This window comes from Eurytemora carolleeae, unplaced genomic scaffold (assembly GCF_000591075.1).
Source record: "Eurytemora carolleeae unplaced genomic scaffold, Eaff_2.0 scaffold487, whole genome shotgun sequence".
Classification (NCBI taxonomy): domain Eukaryota; kingdom Metazoa; phylum Arthropoda; class Copepoda; order Calanoida; family Temoridae; genus Eurytemora; species Eurytemora carolleeae.
Window position 1 is genome coordinate 40,786 of NW_019396430.1, and position 20,498 is coordinate 61,283.

The 20,498-nt window shown below is 32.1% G+C and overlaps 2 protein-coding genes across 2 annotated transcripts in view; one reads left to right on the forward strand and one right to left on the reverse strand.

The window, feature by feature from the left end:
* The window catches only part of LOC111703186 (uncharacterized), an 18,027-nt gene extending 9,425 nt beyond the window's left edge, over nt 1-8,602 (reverse strand). The window contains exons 1-7 of the mRNA XM_023475060.1: nt 8,531-8,602; nt 8,116-8,164; nt 7,546-7,587; nt 6,590-6,700; nt 6,228-6,278; nt 3,492-3,637; nt 3,124-3,217 (exon numbers count right to left, since the gene is read on the reverse strand). Coding sequence (XP_023330828.1) covers nt 3,124-3,217; nt 3,492-3,637; nt 6,228-6,278; nt 6,590-6,700; nt 7,546-7,587; nt 8,116-8,164; nt 8,531-8,584 — 547 coding nt within the window. The 5' untranslated portion in view covers nt 8,585-8,602. The remainder of the gene's footprint in view (nt 1-3,123; nt 3,218-3,491; nt 3,638-6,227; nt 6,279-6,589; nt 6,701-7,545; nt 7,588-8,115; nt 8,165-8,530) is intronic.
* Nucleotides 8,603-8,729: 127 nt separating this feature from the next.
* LOC111703166 (uncharacterized) lies at nt 8,730-20,243 on the forward strand. The gene is made up of 16 exons (XM_023475040.1): nt 8,730-8,807; nt 10,065-10,148; nt 10,279-10,314; nt 10,909-10,980; nt 11,432-11,497; nt 11,699-11,806; nt 11,989-12,086; nt 14,247-14,361; nt 14,572-14,692; nt 15,390-15,430; nt 15,966-16,046; nt 17,324-17,371; nt 18,089-18,139; nt 18,218-18,282; nt 18,513-18,570; nt 19,938-20,243. The coding sequence occupies exons 2-16, from the start codon at nt 10,067-10,069 to the stop codon at nt 20,057-20,059; spliced, it is 1,164 nt and encodes a 387-aa protein (XP_023330808.1). The 5' UTR covers nt 8,730-8,807; nt 10,065-10,066; the 3' UTR covers nt 20,060-20,243.
* Nucleotides 20,244-20,498: the final 255 nt, after the last annotated feature.

The following is a 20,498-nucleotide window of genomic DNA, read 5'->3' on the forward strand; positions in this document are numbered from 1 at the left end:
CTAAAACAAGTGATTGAACATGCCGAACGGGGTGATGATTGCAGTCTTGCAAATGTCTTCTTCAGCCATCGGAACCTGATAGTACCCCTTCTGCAAATCCAGCTTGGAGAAAACTGTAGAACCGGCGATCCTCGATGAGAAATCTGCTATGTTAGGTAACGGATAACGATCAGGGATTGTAACTGTGTTCAGACGCCTGTAATCTCCACAAGGACGCCAGCCTCCGTCCTTCTTCTTGACCATGTGGAGGGAGGAGGACCAAGGAGAGTTAGACCTACGTATAATACCCGCCTTCTCCATGGCGGAGAACTCGGCTTTGGTGGATGCCAACTTCTCTGGATCCAATCGACGTGCTCCTGCAAACACTGGAGGCCCTGGCTGCGTGAGGAGATGATGTTTGATTCCATGACGAGGTTTAGAGGCTGTAAAACCGTCGGAAGAGGCTACGTCTGGAAATTCGGCGAGCAGGACCTGGATACACTTCGGAGTGGTGAGGAGATTAGCCTTGAGTGGAGCTGACGTGGAGTCCGGAGCAGTTGGAAGGATGATGGACGGAGAGGTTGGTGAATCGGAGCTGAAAACCCTCTGGTTTGAAACATCTAATAACAGGTTGAAATGTTTCAAAAAATCAGCGCCCAGGATGGGAATGGCTACAGGAGCAAGCTGGAAGGGCCATTCAAACCTGTGGATTCCAAATCGTAGAGGTATAATCCGAGATCCAGAGCATGTGAGCGAGGAACCATCTGCTGTAAGCAACCTGACTCCTGACGAGGTAGAAGATGAGCGTGGAGCAGGAAACACTGATACAGAAGCACCAGAATCTATCAGGAATCTTCGTGAACTGAGTGAATCTTGTAAATAAACCAAAGGAGTTGAAGTAGCAGGCCCGGCAGGAAGGGTACGAAGATCCTCCTGCCGGTGAACTAGTTTTCCGACCAGGAACACGGAGCTCTGCATTTCTTCGCCTTTGAACCCCATGCTCGATGGTAGTAGCACATGGTGGGAGACTGGGAGCGGCTATCCTGGCGACTGGAGGCGTGCGGAGTAGCAGAGCGTAGGGAACGGTTAGGAACTGAAGATCTAACGGCGTTGACGGAGTGCTGGTCTTCCGGAGTGCTGGAAACGGAGTAAACTTGAGAGGATGAGACTCTGCTTTGGTAAACTTCATCTGCTTTAAGGGCAAAAGAGATGGGATCGGAGAAATCGTCTCTGATCAAATGGGCGCGAATATCGGCGGGCAATCTCTTGAGGAAGACTCCTTTAAGAAAAAAACAAGGTTCGTGACCAGCCGGGAGCAGGGCAAGCATGTTTGACATTAGTCTAGTGGGCTTCATATCCCCGGATAACGGAAGGTTACAAATCGCTTCGTACCTCTGGAAGTCGTCGAGGGCGAATAACTTCAGTAAGCGATTCTTCAGAGCTTCGTAGGGACCAGCGGCGGGAGGAGACTTGATAAGATCGAGAACCTGGTTAGCGGTGTCCTGGTTGAAGGAGGAGACACAGTAGTAAAACTTCGTAGAGCTGGCCGTCACTCCCTTGAGTGCAAACTGGGCCTCGACTTGAATAAACCAGGCCTCCGCAGACTCTGGCCAAAAAGCTGGAACTTTCACTGACACTGTGTTTAATAAATCCAACGAGCTGGGTTCAGCTAGGGCTTGGATGTTATCACTGTCCTTAGGCATTTTCACTCGTCGAGCGTGTAGCTATAAAAGTCTATAAGTATATAGTTTCGAACTAGGGGTCACCAATTTAGCTACGCTCGGATAAATAAAGCCCGGTTTAAATAATTACATTTATTAACTGGTAAAAGTACAAATTTTAGTTTGAGTTATTAAAATTATATCAAGGTGACGTGGCAGTATTTGAGTACGTCCTGCCGCCTTCGAATATCCGGTTTCCTTGTTGTATCGTCTTCCGCCACAAGGATTGATTTTATAACAGTTAGACGTTTTTCAGATGTATTATTCTTGCTGAGAAAGAACGCAAACTCAAATATCTAGAAACGAAATGTCCTTTTACAATTATATAATAACCTGGATGAAAAACGATACAAAATATCTACAATAAACTAATGGCATGTCTAGGATGATATTTCTTAAAAGAAGTTATCGATGAAATCAATGGTAAAATCAACTATTTCTTTAATATCATTATCTTGCACTGCTATTATTGAGAATAGGGATAAGATGTTCTCACTTTTTTTTAAACGATTGTTTCGATTTAAAAACGACAAAGAAAAAACGAAAAAGGAAACAGTCGTTTTTAAGTTTCGTTAACGAAAGTAGGTAGTCTTTTTTTATGAAAATTGTTAGCGTTTTTAGGACAAAATACATTTTTTTGGTCGGAAAATCCTTAGATCAGAAATCCCTTAGATCTTAAGTCAGAAAACATTCAGGTTATTTCTCTCGATAAAAAGACAAACATTTAAGACAATATTCATAAAACTTATCTTCCTGAACAAATTTTAATTAATTGTCATAAAAATCAGATTCATTAGCGAAAAAAGATTCAAAAACGACAGTTTTAAGAAAAAAAGGATCGTTTGTTTTTTGTTTTTTAAGAGCTCAACGATTAACAATCCTAATTGAGAAGAGGTGATTTTATTCGTATTTCTGTTTCTGTAATATTTTATTCTTATCAAAACGTTTTCCACAGATTTCCAAGAGGTCAAATGAAATGAGGAAATCTACAAATAAAGAATCAATGATAATGATGATCATTCATGAATTATTTTATAAACGTTTTTTGGAAACTTGCCCTATAACCTAACCTTTTACTAAATGAATGATTTAGCTGAAAAAAAAGATTTTATTGAACAAACAGTTTAAGAAAACAAACGATTTTATTGAGCAAATGTACAGTTAAAACACAAACAAAATAGATAAAAAATAAACAAAAATTCAGGAAAGGAAGGAATACATGTTTTTCTGACTGACTGAAAATATAATAATACATTGGGTCGTTTACTAACGATGTACAATCGAAGTGAAAAAAGCAAAATGCGATGCATCTCTATTAAGGCAACCAGAAAATCTAACAAAAAGTCTCTTCAAATTTGTGCTTTCTAGAGTATTTATACAATTAATCAAAATTAAATCTTGTTTAAAAAACTAAGAATGTTTCCTGTGAATGAATCGGTTCTACAATCTCCTATAGAAGGGCCAACACTGGCTATGGCAGTAGCATCAGCAGATTGAGGGCCGGCTATGGAAAATGTCTAAAGTGATATAAAATACAATTCTATTGATTCAAGAACCAAAAAAGGATATAAAAGGAATTGAAATTTTATTATTTGAAAAAAAAGTTTGATTTGCCTATTATTTAAAAGGAAAGGAAAGACTGTTTTTAGTACATGTATCAATTTTCATTGATTTTTAAAGACTTATTTGCAGAACCATGGTCCATGGGAAATATTCTGTTAGATACCTACTACTTTACTTGCTAAAAGAGTTTTTTACTTAGATTAGAACTAATAAGAATTTAGAGCTTACTTCAAAATCCAGCCTTAATTTACAGATGTTGGTGTTACAGGGGCAGATTGTATAGGTACAGGGGGAAGCAGTGGTTGCTGCAGTAAAGCTTGAAATGATATGATAGGTATTGTTCTGAGATATCGTGGTTCCACATGCCATAGAAACTAACAAATAAATTTAAATAAATAAATCTTAGGATTCGACAGTCACTTTTATAAAGATTAGAGATCCATTAAACTTTTAGAATAAAAAGAAATAGCTTAATAATTTGGCTCAAACAAAGAATTAAACATTTTAAAAATCAAGGATCACTTAGAATTAAAAATTATCTCTTGTGTTTAAGATTTTAGATAAACTGAGCTGAAAACTTTAGAATGGTGAATACCGAGATCAAAGCTTGATCTCCTATTTTTCTTAATCTTCAGATTAAATATTGCTTGTTCTCCTCATGTTATTAATCTCCGGATTAATTAACAAATCAGGATTAAGGATATCACATTCTAAAGTTTTCAACTCTGATTGTACATTTATTTCGTCGAGCTTTAAAAAGCTTGAGAAAATGTTCCTGAAAAATCTTACAAGTTCTTCTGCTTTCTGTGTGCATGATTCAATATAGGGGACATTAGTTCCGAAACTAGCACTTGGCCCATTTCTAACACTTATCGTGTTTAAAGTGGGCACAAATTGAAAGACTGGGTTTTTAGGATCCCGGCCCATATCCAGAGTAAAAATAGATAGTAAAAACTATGACGCAGATAATAATTTCCAATTTTAAACTATTTGCTGAAATTATAAAAGGAGTTCTTTTTATGATAAAACCCTTGACCAGGTTTGTCATTTTCGAAAATATCCTGAATTTGAACCTTTGGTGCGTTTTGAGACAAAATCCCCTTTCCCGTTTTTGAGTATAATCCGCAATTCAAAACAAAACTCGCTTTCATAACTTACAAAATAAATGACTAAAAACAAACATTATCTTAAAAAGACTAAATTGACTGCTTTGTTTTTATTTTCTATTCTTTTTCACCTTATCAAAAAATCTTGTTTTGTTACGGAAGTGCCTACATACTTGAAAATTGACATTAATATAAGAATCCGGGTAATTGTCTCAAAACCAGGATATATTTTAAAAACGCGCCATGAGTACGGTAATTTTTTCAAGGGATATGTTCAGAAATGAAATCAAGTATCATCAAAAGCTAATTTTCACACCTTATTATTAGTTTAAAGTTGACATTTATTGTTTAAATATACAGTACTAGGCTTTTAGGGCGCTTCGCGCCCATCTTCTATTTCAACTTTTAATTGTGGCTTTATCTCTGAACATCTTCTCTTTGTACAGTATAAAACAAAAACAAAAAAAGTTTGCGGATTTCATAATATTTTTTTGCGCATTTTCAAAATTTTTCAAAAATAAAAAAATTTTAAACACAAATTTCAAAATTTTGATCATTCATAAACCTTCCCTGTGGTCACGTGAGGTCCCACAAAAAATGTGGGCCCGGTCAGTTCAGCCGTTTTGACGTTTATTGGACACAAACAAACAGACAAACACCCAAACAGACAGACAAGCCAAATTTATATAACTAGAAATTCAAGGCGCTTTGCGCCCTTCTTTCTAGGCTTTTAGGGCGCTTCGCGCCCATCTTCTATTTAAATTGTGATAATGTTCTTTCTGAAAAAAATTTAGCGGATTTAAAAAAAAATATTCGCGGATTTTCAAGAATTTAAATTTTTTTTTATAAAATTAAAAACCTTTAAATCACTTTTTTTAATTTTGATCATTCATAAACCTTTCCTGTGGTCACGTGATGTCCCACAAAAAATTTGGGCCCGATCGGTTCAGCCGTTTTGACGTTTATTGGATACAAACAAACAGACAGACAAGTTAAATTTATACATAGAAGATTACTTATTTTTAATAAATGTATGGTGTAGTTTTGTTCAATTCGGCTTGGATTTAAATATACATACGCTTGAAAAAGATTTGGCCCATTTCCAGACTTTTTCCATTCCAAACACTCATTGTCAGTAAATGTGCCGAGTATTAGTTTTGGAACTAATGTCCCCTGCAATAGATGAAACTAACTAATCTCAATTTAATGCATCTTTAAACTATCTTATAGTGACGTCATCATATTTACAAGTAAACCTTCATTTAAAGATGATAATGTCCGATGCACAACGGTAACCTTAAAATCTTTGTCTAATTAATATTGTCGTTTTCTGAGTTTAAAGTATTTAATTCTGATATTTACTATATATATTTTCCTGTAATACAGCAATACGTAAGTCACTTTTGAGGAGAAACCATAACTTAAAACATTGTGTGTTTAGAATTACAGACATTTATACATAATTTAGACAAAGCTTTTAAAGGTAACGTTGCGAATCGGGTATTGCAATCTTTGCATGGAGGGTCAATTAAAATTACGCTTATAGTCCCTTTAATATTCAGTAAAAAATTACATTTTATAAAAATTACTTACAAAATATTTGTAAAAAAGTAACTTTGAATTCAACATCAAAATATAAAAAAGATCAAATTAGTTGATGAGAAAAATGCTGGCAACAAATCCTAATTTTAAAATCCCAATATCTTTGCAACCCGATATTGCAAAGATATAGGATCAGAAAATTTGAGTTTGAAGCAAAAACTCAATTCATTTATGTATGATTTTCTTTTGAAGTTTTGCTTTGCTATTTAAGGCTAGCAATTTTCGATGTCTATTTGTTTTATTTATAAATACTTACAAACACAGCATACACCAAATCCAGAAGCACACGTCAGGGATGAGCTGCCGCCTAAATTTGTTAAAAATAAATAAATTTAATCAAATGAATTGAGCCTTTGAACTTAAATTTTCAAATAATTTTGCAAATTTGAGATTTTAATATTCTCGGTTACATATATCTAGTCTACATATTAATATTCTCGGTAACATGTATCTAGTCTACTTATTAATAGAATACTAATTTTTTAGGATTCCATGATAAGTCAGTGAAGATTTTTCAATATAATCTGAATCCAGAAAACGTGAAAGATTTCAGTGTGAAAAGGTCTGCTTCATAAAATTCGTTCTATGTTGAAAATTTTTTTAATGTTAAAAAAATACCTTTTGCTGAACATTCCGAGGCAGTGTAACAGGTTCCATTAAAGCCTCCAGATCCGACACAGGGAGCGTTGGGGAACCTTATCACTGAGAAGATTAACTTTCCATTTCGATCTAAAAAAGAAAATGACTGGGATTAAAGAAAATTAGTTTATTTTTTGTAATATCTTAATCTTTAAAATCTTTTTCAAATCTTGATTTGAAATTTCGCGGAATTTTACAGTTCGAGAATTGACTCTTTGCCACGAACTTAAATTTTCTAATCCCTATATCTTTGCAACCGGACGGTGTAAACCTTTAATATTTTAAGCTTAAAGTAGTCGGTTCAACGAATTCATAGTTTGAAATATCTCAGGTCTACGAAATTGGGCTGTAAAGAAAATCGGAGTTTGTTGAGCTAAGACTCAATTCCTTTGTAGATTTCATTTTTTTATCAGAATTTGTTTTAAAGTTTTAAATACTCAAAAACCCGTCAGTTCAAACCAAACACCGTAGAAAGTCAAATAGAAGAGCAGTTTAATATTCTTAAGATTTGGTCACATATTCAACATGCACCACACAATTTATTGGAATTTTTCCAATTATGAACACAGCCTAAACTTTACAACAATTTGATCCAATATTTTCTGTTAAGATGTTTTCATCAAAAACCTGATATTTTTCTATTTTTCTATTTTTTTATTAGGTTAAATATTTATATAAGAAATACATTCCATAATATATATATAATATATATATATATGGGATTACTAATTATAATGCCTTGTAAAATGAAGGTATGTTGAACAGTAAGGAAATCTTAAATAAAATCCACAAAATTTAAAAGAAAAACAGGGGAATTTTTTCTAAAACTGTACACAATCCAATAATATAATGTACGGTATTTTTTACTCTTTTTTAAAGTTTTTATTGCAAAAACTTTAAAATTAAATTAATTTTGATAATTTTGCTTTTTATACCTGTTGCCTGAGTAGTTTGATTGACTTCAGAGGCATGAAATCCTAAAAAACGTAATTTTTAAAATTTATTATTGGAGTTTATTAGTTTTTAAAATTAACTATCGGGCCGCCATCAAATACTTTTTTACTTAACTTTTTGTTTAGTTAAAAGTTAGGCATCATACGAGTTACATCTTGATTATATGCACAATTGTAAAATGAATTATTATACAAACTCCGAATGTTCTTTTCAATAGCACTTTAATTAAATGACTTATGGTTGAAAACAGAAAAGATTACAATTCTTCGTGCAATTTACTTCGCGGATTTCATAATATTTTTTCGCGCATTTTCAAAATTTTACAAAAGTAAAAAAAAACTTTTAAACACAAATTTTTAAAATTTTATTCATTCATAAACCTTCCCTGGGGTCAAGTGAGGTCCCACACAAAGTTGGGCCCGATCGGTTCAGCCGTTTTGACGTTTATTGAATACAAACAAGCAGACAAACAGACACCCAGCTAAGCAAAATTTATAAATAGATTTTGACGTGTCCCTAGTCTCCATACAATTTAAATTTAAAAGTTTTACCTTTCAGTAAGAAAAGACAAATCGTAAGAAAGATCATATTCAATTTCTCCTGAAATATATCCTTTCATTAAACTAAACTAAACTAAACTAAACTAAACCAAAAAAACTAAACTAAACTAAACTAAACTAAACTAAACTCAACTAAACTAAACTAAACTAAACTAAACCAAAAAAAACCTAAACTAAACTAAACTAAACTAAACTAAACTAAGCTAAACTAAACTAAACTAAACTAAACTAAACTAAACTAAACTAAACTAAACTAAACTAAACTAAACTAAACTAAACTAAACTAAACTAAACTAAACTAAACTAAACTAAAATAAACTAAACTAAACTGAACTAAACTGAACTAAACTAAACTAAACTAAAGTAAACGAAACTAAATAAACTAAACTAAACTAAGTAAAACCACCTGATTTAAGCTGCAGAATAGAACTGAAGAACAATTTGCAAAGATTTCGCACATAAATGAATATGGTTCCAATCCAATTATTTTTCGTTTTGATTGATTATAATTTCACAAATTATTCGTATTAAACAAAATATTTCTAGAATCACAAGCTTGAAACCAAAATGATTAATGTAATAAATAATTTTTATAAAGGGGTGAATGGCCGAGTTCCGCTCAAATGCCAAGCAAAATATCCAACAAGAGGTTTCAAACATCTTCAGAAACGTTAAAAAGACAGGTTAATGTGTCATTATTATTGTTATAATTTTTATCTTTATTATTTTCATTATTTTTACTATCACTAATATTATTTTATATACCATTAATATAATATATAAACCTCCAATATAGTAAATAAACCTCCAATATAATAAATAAACCTCCAATATAATAAATAAACCTCTAATATAGTAAATAAACCTCCAGTATGAATAAATGAAGTCCTCTGAATTTCTCTGAAATAAAAACAAAACCAAAATCAAAAGCAGAACCAAAAACTCATTAAATAGAAATCTATCCAATTATGCGAATATCATTGAATCATGAAATTTGCGCATTTATTTGGCAAGCCTAATGCTAATAACAGTAAAATTTTTATTGCCTTTAACCTAAATATGTACATAATTTGCAAATTTCGTTTCGCGAATCAACCTCGCAAATGGTATTGCAATTTTCACCACTCCTCTCTTATCTATGTAAGAAGCAACAGGTAAATCAGTGGCCGGCAAACTTTACAAGTTTTCGAAATTACGCATTTTTTTCTAACTGGAAAGAATTGTGCATTTAATTTGTGCGGAGAGTAATGGGGTTTTTTAACAAAGAGCAAAACAGAAAACTGAAAATTTTATTAAAGGGTTTAAATTGTTTCTTGTAAGTAAATATTAAAGAAATATTCAAACATGTCAACCGAGCATATTGTAAAATTTAAGAACTTAAAATATGAAGCTTTAACTGTGTTAAAATATAAAAAGCGGATTCAATAAAAAATCTTTAAGAGAGTGAAAAATGAAAAAGGGGGTATTGGCTGATTCAGATTTAAATTTCCTAACCTATCGCATCCAATTTTACTTCTGTCAAAATTGTCAAAAACTTTGGTCGCTGGCAGCGAAGCAGTAATGCACATAATACATACATTCCAGTAGTTGATTTCAGTCAAAATTCAATCATTCAAAAGATTTTTAAGAAGCATTGTGGTTTTGGATTGAAAGATTTTGTAAAGAATTCGAAAAATTCTTCTGAACGAAAATCTAAAATTCTAATTATAAAAATGTAAATTAGATTTTAATTTTTTATTGTAAAAATCAAAGAAAAAGTTTCAAATTAATGATGTACGCTTATACAATATTTGGTTCGTAAATACATATTTCATAATTTTCAAATTTCAAATGCATTGAATAGAAGTTAAACTGGCAATGTTAAATTTCAAATTCAATCCTAATTCTGGAAATACCCCTATTAATTTTTCACAAGCACTCCCTTTAAAAGTTAATTTTAGCTATGGAAACTATGCTCAAGTATCTGGTTCTGGCAAAGATGGTTTACATCGTGGCAACCTTTGTTCAGCCTGGCAATACATCAGGAATATTGCCAATTCCTTATTTTTCAGCGCTCTATAGATGATTACAAAAAGCTATTTAAGCAAATTAAAAAATTTGCAAAATTTGAATATGTAACTCCAAATCATTCCTTTATTGGCATTGTGAAACCAGAAGATATGGAACCTGAGACTAAAAGAAACGAAAAAAGTAAGAAAATTTGTTAAAAAATTGGTTAGTCGGCGTAGAATTACAAGACAGAGAGAGCTTGCCCTACGCCGACTGCGTGAAACTCCTCAGGGTTCTTGTGGACGAGTTTCATCCAAATCTTGAAAAGATGACATCTAGTGTCCTATCTGTTAATTTAATTAATCTATGATCTTAAACCTTCTTTGGAAACATATTGTAGTTTCCACGCGCAAACAAATTTAATTTAATCTTATCAAAATTTTACCAATTTTTTATGAAAAATTCCTAATGTTATTAAAAATATGTTTGAACGTGCCTAAAAAAATTTTCTCTGAAAAATTCACAAGCCGTAAAAAGAACAAATATGATGTCCAAGGTGTTTGCTATTCTTAAATGAGATCCATCTAAGCTAAATTTAAAAAAACAAGTTTACATTTGAAGGAAGTCATGAATTAGAGAAAAAAGACAGTACAAATTTAAGACAGTTGCCTTAGAAGTCTCATGATTTGTGGGTACCCCTGTATATTTAGCCTGTATAAAATTGATGACTTAATCAACGAATTTGTTTATCTAACTTAAAATTATAATTTTCATTTCTGTCATATTTGTTTTCAGTTCTGTCTCTGTTCAGTATTGTCAACTTCCCGAACCTAGAGTGTAATAGTTTAAGCGCCAGCTTTGCTATAGGTACATTTTGAATTTTTATTCGGAATTCTAATTTTTCCAGAATATTATTTTTTAATTTATTTTAGCAGAAACTTCTTCAAAACTACTGTTTGTTAACCAAAATTTGGCTCCCAGTCCCCCTAACTGCAATTAGAATCATTACTGATAAGATAAAACATTTCAAGATTATATTACGGTGTAAAGGGTTCAAGATCGGTATGCAATCACCACTTCAAATCAAGGCTTACATGAAAATTTCTCTCTTAGATAAATCTTTCTTTTTATTTTCAGTAAATGATAATAATACTAATTAAAGATTTGGAAAATAATTTTCAAGAAATAGTTTTTTTTGGAAAAAAAACTTACAAAAGAGAAAATCGTTTTGGTGGTCATCTGGTTAGAATTTTTTTCTTAATAAAATACCATATTGGGAAAATAAAAAAATAGAAAATATATTTTAATGTTTATGAAGGAACATGTTATGCTACAAGTGAGTGCGAAAGCAAAGGAGGAACTACCAGTGGATCCTGTGCAGCTGGTATAGTATTCTTTTCAAAAAACTAATTTTAATCTTTTCATTTTTTTTGATTTGCTTTGATTTGAATAATAACTTATTGTATTGTTGTTTCTATGGGAGAATTACAGGAGTGTTTTATTTCCAAGTTCATATAGTACTTTTTTAATTTTCTCTGATCCGAACAATTTTTTCCGTAAGTTAAAATTGTTGAATACTGTTTAGGATTTGGTGTATGCTGCTTGTTTTCAAAATCTGCCTGCAGCAGTACTGTTACTAACAATGTTTCCTATATTACTAACCCAGGATTTCCTTCCACCTATAATACAGCAGGTAATATATTACAGGAACCTGCACATATATAATATGTTTCAGGAACCTTCACATATACAATGTATTACAGGAACCTGCACATATACAATGTATTACAGGAACCTGCACATATACAATATATTTCAGGAACCTGCACATATACAATATATTTCAGGAACCTGCACATATAAAATATATTTCAGGAACCTGCACATATACAATAAACAAAGTTTCCTCTGACATCTGTCAACTTCGCCTTGACTTCATAACACTTGTTCAAGCAGTTTCAACTATGCCCCAGGTTAGAAAAAGGGAAAGTATGACAAAAAAGTAAGTTTTAGGAAACAAAAATGAATAATTAAACTAATTGTTTCTTTTAGGGTTGAACGAGGGGGGGGGGCTGCTCTTAGGGTTTTTGAATTGCTCCCAGGTTTTTCTTTGTTTTCATCAGATATCTCAATAATTGATGATTTTTGAATTAGTGCGGGCCAATTTTGATTTTGTGACTGTAGCAACGTCTTTTTAACTGGTAACAAACAATTTAAGATTTTTTAAAGTGAAAAATTGGATTTTTTCTGAAGAAAAATTTTGGAAATAAGATTACTTTTAGAAATGTTGAACTCAAATAAAACTTTTATGTATTTAACTTAAAAATTATTTTCTTAACATTAACCAATAATCTTTAATGTATAAGGTAAAACATATGTCTTTGGTTTGGCTAATCAAAACTGTATGATCGCCACAGGCTACTTGGACTGAAATCTGCGATTTTTTCAATGCAAATATCTGAACATTAAAAAAGGGGTAGCAAATAGCAGAGCTATTTTTTCAATTTTCTGCTTTAATAATAATAACTTAGCGCCCATAAAAATTCAGAAAATTGGAACATACAACTTAGACCGTAAAAAATCAATTTAATTTCAAACAAATCATTCAGATATTACATCCTTTAGTTATCGATTATCTTCGCCACATTTGTATATAGTTTATATTTTATAATATTTTTAAATTAATTTGTTTTGAATTTGATTATTTCTCTTGTCGCTTGCGCAACTATCTAAGAATGCCGCGCACCACTCACATTTTTCGAAATCCGATAGAACGCTTTCTAAAAAATTAAATATTATAAAATATAAAATATATACAAATGTGGCGAAAGATAATCGATGACTATAGGTTATAATATCTGAATGATTTGTTTGAAATTAAATTGATTTTTTTACGGTCTAAGTTGTATGTTGCAATTTTCTCAATTTGTATGGGCGCTAAGTTATTCGGTATGAGACGTCTTTAACAATTTTCTCCTTATAGACGCAAAAGATAGAAGTAAAATTAGTAGCGATCAAAAGCGCTTTTTTATCGCATTAAGCCTATAACCCCTTTCATTTTTCGCAAACACTCCCTTTAAAGTATTTAAAGTGTTAAAGTATTTTTCACAAAAGGACAGATAAATTTCCAAATTTTACTCCAAAATCTTGGGAGCACTCCAAAACCCTTGGAGCAATTCCAAAACCCAGAGAACAACTTGTTCAGCACGTTGTAAAATTGCCATAGAGAATAGAACATATATTAGAGGGGAATTTTTCGACGCATTCGTAAATAGTTGATATTTCATAATATTTTGTATTTTTCATGATCTGAGAGTTACTTTTGAAAACATTTATTCCTGTTTTGAGGATTTTTGATAATGAAGACGACATTTTCATATTTCCCAGGATTGTTCGAAAAAATATTATGAAATATTTACTATATACGAATGCGTAAAAAAATAGTCGATGACTACTGTTTGTAATATCTGAATGATTTGTTTGGAATTAAATTGATCTTTTTACGATCCGAGTTAAATGTTGCATCTTTCTGAATTTGTATGGACACTACGTTCTTCCATATTAGTCGTTTTTAATAATTTTCTCCTTACAGACGCAACAGTTAGAAGTAAGATTAGTAGCGATCAAAAGCGCTTATTTATCGCATTAAGCCTATACCCCCTTTTATTTTTCGCGAACACTACCTTTAAGGAACGTCATGATATGAAATAAAAGCATGGACGCTGCGTTCTTTGATGTGAGTCGTTTTTAACAATTTTCTCCTTATAGACGCAACAGATAGAAGTAAGATTAGTAGTGATCAAAAGCGCTTTTTTATCGCATTAAGCCTATACCCCCTTTCATTTTTCGCGAACAATCCCTTTAAGGGTTGCCGACGGCCGCCCCCCCCCCTCTAGAAGTTAAGGTAGGGGCTCTAATCCGCCCCTGGTTGTATTATCTAGGTATGATTAAATAATCTGTAAATGTAAATAATCTCTATACATAAGTATACTGCATCATGTACCATGACATATGTTTTACAAATACAGTGTTTTTTAGAAGTATTAAGATATCTCAACAAATGGAGGTTTATCTAAAATTGTGTCTAAACAGTTCATTTAATTCTCTTTTCCTTTCTAACCAAATAATTGTAGGGATGTTGCGGATCAACATTATGTACAGCAGGATTTCTAGCTGACTCCTTGACAGTACTAGGGAAAACTGGAAAGAATCCCCCAGTTATCTGTGGAACTAATACAGGACAGCATAGTAAGTTTACATTACACTTTCAACCATAATTTTCTAAAACAACTTAAAATGGAATTATTTGTACTTATAAAAATAAACAAGCTTAAAAGTAAATTTTTAATTAAAATAATAATAAATTTGGTATAATTTTGTAAGTATCAAACAGAATATTCTCCAGTTTAGCCAATCTGCCCTTTTCAAGCCTAGTGAACATGCTATCATTTTACTTAGTGTATGTGGAGACAGGAGCTACTGATGGTGATACAGTCAGCTTGGCTTTTTCTGTTATCGGAACTACGAATAACCAATGGAATGTCAGAGTGTCACAGATACCTTGCTCAGCTAGTTACAGGTTTCATCTATATAAATATAATATACTAGCTGAAGTGCCCGGCATTGTCCGTGGAATTTTAAGAAATCTGGGTTCCCTCAACAATTTTCAGCTCATTTGGTCCAGCCATTTGGCCGGCGGTTATACAGGGAACATATCTAACAATGTCTTGTTTTATTATATAGAAGAAGATATACTTAGCTTGTCTGTCTCTTTCTTTGTTTGTGTCTAGAACATTCGTTTTCGTTTGTTTTCTCAAAGAACAACCGTTTAGTAAAAATGTTTGTTCAGTAAAATCTCTTTGTTCATTAAATAAGTCTATTCTTTTAAATTTTCGAAAAAATTGTTTGTTTGGTAATAAACTGTAGTTTTTTTTTTAAATTGTTCGTTCAGTAAAAAAACTATAGTTTTAAAGTTTATTCGAATGATTTTAAATTGTTAGTTTTTTGTTTTGATTTTAATAAACGATTATTTTTTCATTTTTCTAAACAATCCATTTCATTCGAACATTGTTGCTTTTTTCTGAACAAATTCCAAATATTTTGTTTGTTCAAAAAAGCTATGCCCATCTCTGTGCCTTGGGCGTTTTTAAGCACTAGCACCTCCAACAATATATGAAATGTCTTATGTGTTTTAAAGCTCTTGATAGATTGGAAATAAGATCTTAAATTTAATTTTGATATTTTAATGTATCAATAATTTTATTTTTATTATTTAGAGCTCCGTCCCAGTGTGTGAAATACTTTACAGGCACTAAAGGTATTAAACCCCACTGTGAAGATAGAATTTTAGAGATAAGTCTGCATTGTTTTAAGTTTACTTTAACTGAATCACGCTGGAAAGTACAAGAATTAAAGCTTAATGGATATTATTATTATTATCATTTTATTTTTGGTATAAATCAAAGTGGCAGAACTATGCTGTAGAAGATTTAAATTTGACCAATGCGGCAATATTCAGATATAGTTTAAATCTATTCTCTAGATGATGCATTGCAATTTCCTATGTTAAGTAGAATTGATGGCTATAGTATCTCCAGAAGGATCAAGAATAGTAATAATTTTATGAAACTAAATTGGATCAGCACTACTTACTGTGTGTAGTGAGGGCGGAAATGCGTTTTCTTTCATGAGACTGGCACTTCTCAAATTCTTTTAAAAATCAGATTGATTTGTTTTTGATAGTAGAGCTTGATAATTGTTAAGCCTTACATCCCAAACTTTATAGTGAAACTAAATTGTTATTTTTAACTTAAGTTGTCTTATGAACACTTTTTTAAAACACTGGTTTACAGGAACAGTGACAAGCTACGGATTTGCAGGGAATACCCAACTAACTAGCCAAAACTATGAGTCCTGTGTTAGACAAGAAAAAGGTAATTTATGCAGTAATGTACTCTCAACTTTTTAAAGGATATTTTCTAAATAAGTTAAAAGAGTCCAATTAAATTAATTGATTAGCAAAATTTGAAATATTGGATACCATGGAACCAGCCTAGAATAGAAAACCAGACTGGGGTTTGGTTTCCACATGAATTGTGGGGCCTGAGCACACTTTGTTTACAGAGCATGATAAGCCTATGCGAAGTTGCTTGACTGGGTTTCCGCATGGAAGGTTGCTGGGTAGATGGGCACAACCCCAAGAACACAGGGAATACAGTAAGGACAATCAGTTGAGCACCAGCTCTCGAAAGGAGAGGATGAAGAAATTCGCCAACTCCCCACATGTGGTAAGATAGACAATCTAAGAAGCAGTCAGTCTAAAGGAATGGAAACTGCTTGGTTGGATCGAAACCATGGGAAAAACAAGACGGTTCTGAATGGAGAAGAGCACAGGAAATCCATCACTGAGTATAGGAAACCTAACCCTGTGACTCTGGATGGAGGAGAGCATAGGAAACCCTTTACTGAGTACAGGAAGCCCAGTGGTAGGACGGATAATCTAAACTGCAGTCTAAACTGCTAAGTAGGATCGGAGTATAGGAAACCCATCACTGAGTACAGGAAGCCCAGTGGTAGGAAGGATAATCTAAACTGCAGTCTAAACTTTTAAGTAGGATCGGAGCACAGGAAACCCATCACTGAGTACAGGAAGCCCAGTGGTAGGACAGATAATCTAAACTGCAGTCTAAACTGCTAAGTAAGATCAGAGCATAGGAAACCCATCACTGAGTACAGGAAGCCCAGTGGTAGGACGGATAATCTAAACTGCAATCTAAACTGCTAAGTAGGATCGGAGCATAGGAAACCCATCACTGAGTACAGGAAATCCAAACCTGTGACTCTGGATGAACTGTAGTAGCAGTATATCTACATCGCTGTAGTTCTTTAATTCTTTTAATTTTGTTTCCCTGTTAATATAAATGTTCAACTACTTTGTTCTTTTATTGGTGTGAGACTTGAAGACTACGAGAATATTTATGTCACCCTTTTGGTGGTTCCTTTCATATTTAACTATTTAACAATTGTTGAATAAAAATTAAAAGAATTCTAAAAGATATGATTTGAACCGTTTTGTAAATATGTTAAAATATAGAATTCTAATGTTTTGCTATTGATTAATTTTTGTCTATGCAAAAACAGAATGTTTTGGCAGATTTTCCAAATTTTTCTAAAATTTAAAGTGTTAGTTGTTATCCTAACCTTTGTGCAGGTTACTGTGGAATAGAATGGGATGAAAGCACTGTAACATCTCCATCAGGCAACACTTTTATTTATGTTTTACAAGAAGTATTGAGGAAAAGTTCAATGGTTAATAATGATAGTATGTATTAGGGGTGCTTGATTTTTGGACTTTTTGTTGTAAATCAGCTAACTGCCAACCAGAGGTCAATTGTAAATTCTAGATTCTAAGTTGAAAAGTTCTTGCATAATACATTACTTATATTTGATTTAAATACAATAACAAAATCCGATTTTGCATGTACTTTGAGGAGTGTATATTTTCTCCAAAAGTTATGCCCTCCCCCTCTGAGAAAATCATTTTTCCCCCCAGAGTTATATATGTTTGCTTGCAAGGGAAATTTGTTTTAGGGGTTTTATTTGCTAAATTAGGGAAAATGAATGATGAATTTGGGAAAATAAATAAATTTTAGGATAAAAAGTATCAAAAACAATGATTAAACTTGCCTTATCGTGTGCAATTTTCCATTTTTTACCCAGATCGAGGGGGGGGCGGGGATAATTCTTAAAAATATACACCCCTGTATATTTTTTTGCATTTTGAAAGACTTCTTTTTATTGAATTATTGAATTACAGTACAGTACAGTCATACAATATATCTAGAGATACAAAAATAACTGGTCTAATCTAAAGAAGACGTTATTTTGTCATTATATTGTTAAACAATTAACTGCATTATCATGTTTAGTAGGACATTTTAAATGAAATCAGTTTCTATAATTTATTTCATTTCAGATGCCTTTGATCTGACTGATGCCTCAGCAACAATAGCGGCAAACACTGCAGGTAATACATATTTATATTTGTCAAAATTTGATCAACTTTAGCTAATATCAGACTTGTTGAATTATTTTATGATTTCAGCTTGTATTGATTCCTACATCTTAATTCCTGATGGTGTGGTTGATACAGCCATCGGACCCCAGAGGGTAAGTAGAAAATCTAAAATTTGGTCTTGATGATTATCCAAACCTTATATAGAGTAAATTAAGTAAGTAGCAAATTCTTTGAAAATAATTTTCAGAATATATTTTGGTTCCAATAATGCAGTTCCTGTACTAAAGAATAAATCCAGATTTTCCGAAGTTACTGACATCGCTGAGCAATTTTCTCTTCCTGAGAAAGAGTTAAATTTACCTCTAATATTCAAATGTTTCAGTATTTCTGTGGAGAATCCCTGGGGGTTAATTTAGCCGTCAATCCTAGTCCTGTAACATGTAAGCAATAATATTAAAGATTTAAATTGCCTCAAGATAGGTTACCATTGTGTTAGAGTGGTAATTTTTTACATCAAAGTTCCTGGGGTGCAGTACAATATCTAACTATATTTAAATTTTTTAGTATAAATAAACAAAAGGGACCAATCTGTTTTATTCACAAAGATTTGTGTTATTTTAAAGGGACCGTTCCCTTATTTGATTAATTTCATGGTAAACTAACCAGCGTATTAGCTATTTATTGGTATTTGTATTTTCAAAGATATCTATGACTGGAGAAAAAGCTGATTTATCGTTTAGAATTCCAGCGGAAAGGTATGATGCCTTTGTACACTATTTAAAAGTTCTTTTCAGTAACTACAGCGAAAAAAAATCTAAAATGATCATATTTCAATGACATCATTTGTCAGCCATTATATAATAAAATATAAAAACTTTTGATTTTAGAATTAGCAAGAAATTAACGTTTTTCGTGTTCAACATGATATAACAAATTAACATGTTTATACAAAGACGACTTTCTCTCTCAGATAAACCAGTTCCTAGATTCCAAACTTTTCAATAAATTGAGAAAACATATCAAACGATAAAATGTTTTAAAAAAGTTAAATTTCAAAATAGACGATTTTAAAATAATTTTGAAAAAAATAAAAATATCTACAAATATTAGATACTACAATTTAATTTAATATTTGAAATTTTTTTAATTCATTACTATGACAAAAAACATCAAATAGTGTAAATGCAAAGGCATCATATATACTTTGCGCTGGAATTCTGAATGATATATCTACTTTACCTCAGGCCACAGTTATCTTTCAAAAGTAAGACTATTACCAATGAATAGCTAATAGGCTATTTAGTTAACCCTCAAAGGCTCAAATTACCCAAATAAGTGAATGGTCTTTTTAAGCCATAAATGAGTCAGGTTCTGCTGCAGGAATATGCATAAGAACATACCCCCCCTTGCTTGAACCAATTCTATGAGATCTTCTTTCGACACTACTTTGTTCAATGGATTTTAAACATGTGTAAACTGAGAAAAATTTTCTAATGCACAGTAGTAGTGATATTTCTATGGAAAATGAGTATCTGTTCCAATCACAATATCACTATTTTTTTATAGTGATGTACCGACGCAACAAAGTAATTACTGACGCATAAAGAATTTGCGTAAGCTTATCATTACATTGCATCGGCCCCGTACAATATCACGACAGTGCATCTGCATCAGAATTGTTTTACAGTGTAGTTTGATATACGTAGCATATGTATAAGTTCAGCACTCAGTGAACCCACTGAATTTTACATGTGAATGAATGCATGCCATATTATATAAGACACATTTAATGTGTTAATGTTTTCAGCTACCAGAGTTCCCTTCTCCCTCACACATTTTACAACAATAGCAACTCAGATAACACAAGCTGGTGCCAGCGGTGGAATTGCTAACGGATTCTCACTTGATTATACTCAACTTCCATGCTAGTTCTTATGTGCTAGACTGTTTTAAATTAAATTTAAATTACATTATATATTATGTAATGTTGTATTATGTTCACAAATTATTTACGATTGTTTAAGTATTTACTGTTCAAGTAATTTTGATATTTATTGTGTTCACTGTCAAGTATTCAATTTATTTTACATTCATGATGAAAATATATTTTTAATGCAAGTTGAATTTACCAAAGTGTGTTTATATGTTAAAGCAACCTCTATACCAACTAGTTTAATTTCACTTTTTCCAACCTTAAAATTGAGAACTGATTTCATATAGAATTTTTTATTTGCATGGAAATGGAATGGTGGTGTTTTAAGAAATCAAAAAATGGTTAAAGAAGGACAAAAATATGAAAAAAGTGCTATACAGAGAAAAAAAGTCGCTTCATTGCTAACAAAATGAATTGTTCAAAGAACGATTAGAA

Bases quoted from the DNA above. Each gene is read 5' to 3' on its own strand.
- LOC111703166 (XM_023475040.1), top strand. From the start codon at position 10,067: ATGGAAACTATGCTCAAGTATCTGGTTCTGGCAAAGATGGTTTACATC. The intron at 15,431-15,965 runs GTATTAAACCCC...ACTGGTTTACAG, and splicing joins ATACTTTACAGGCACTAAAG to GAACAGTGACAAGCTACGGA. The intron at 17,372-18,088 runs GCAACACTTTTA...ATTTCATTTCAG, and splicing joins CACTGTAACATCTCCATCAG to ATGCCTTTGATCTGACTGAT.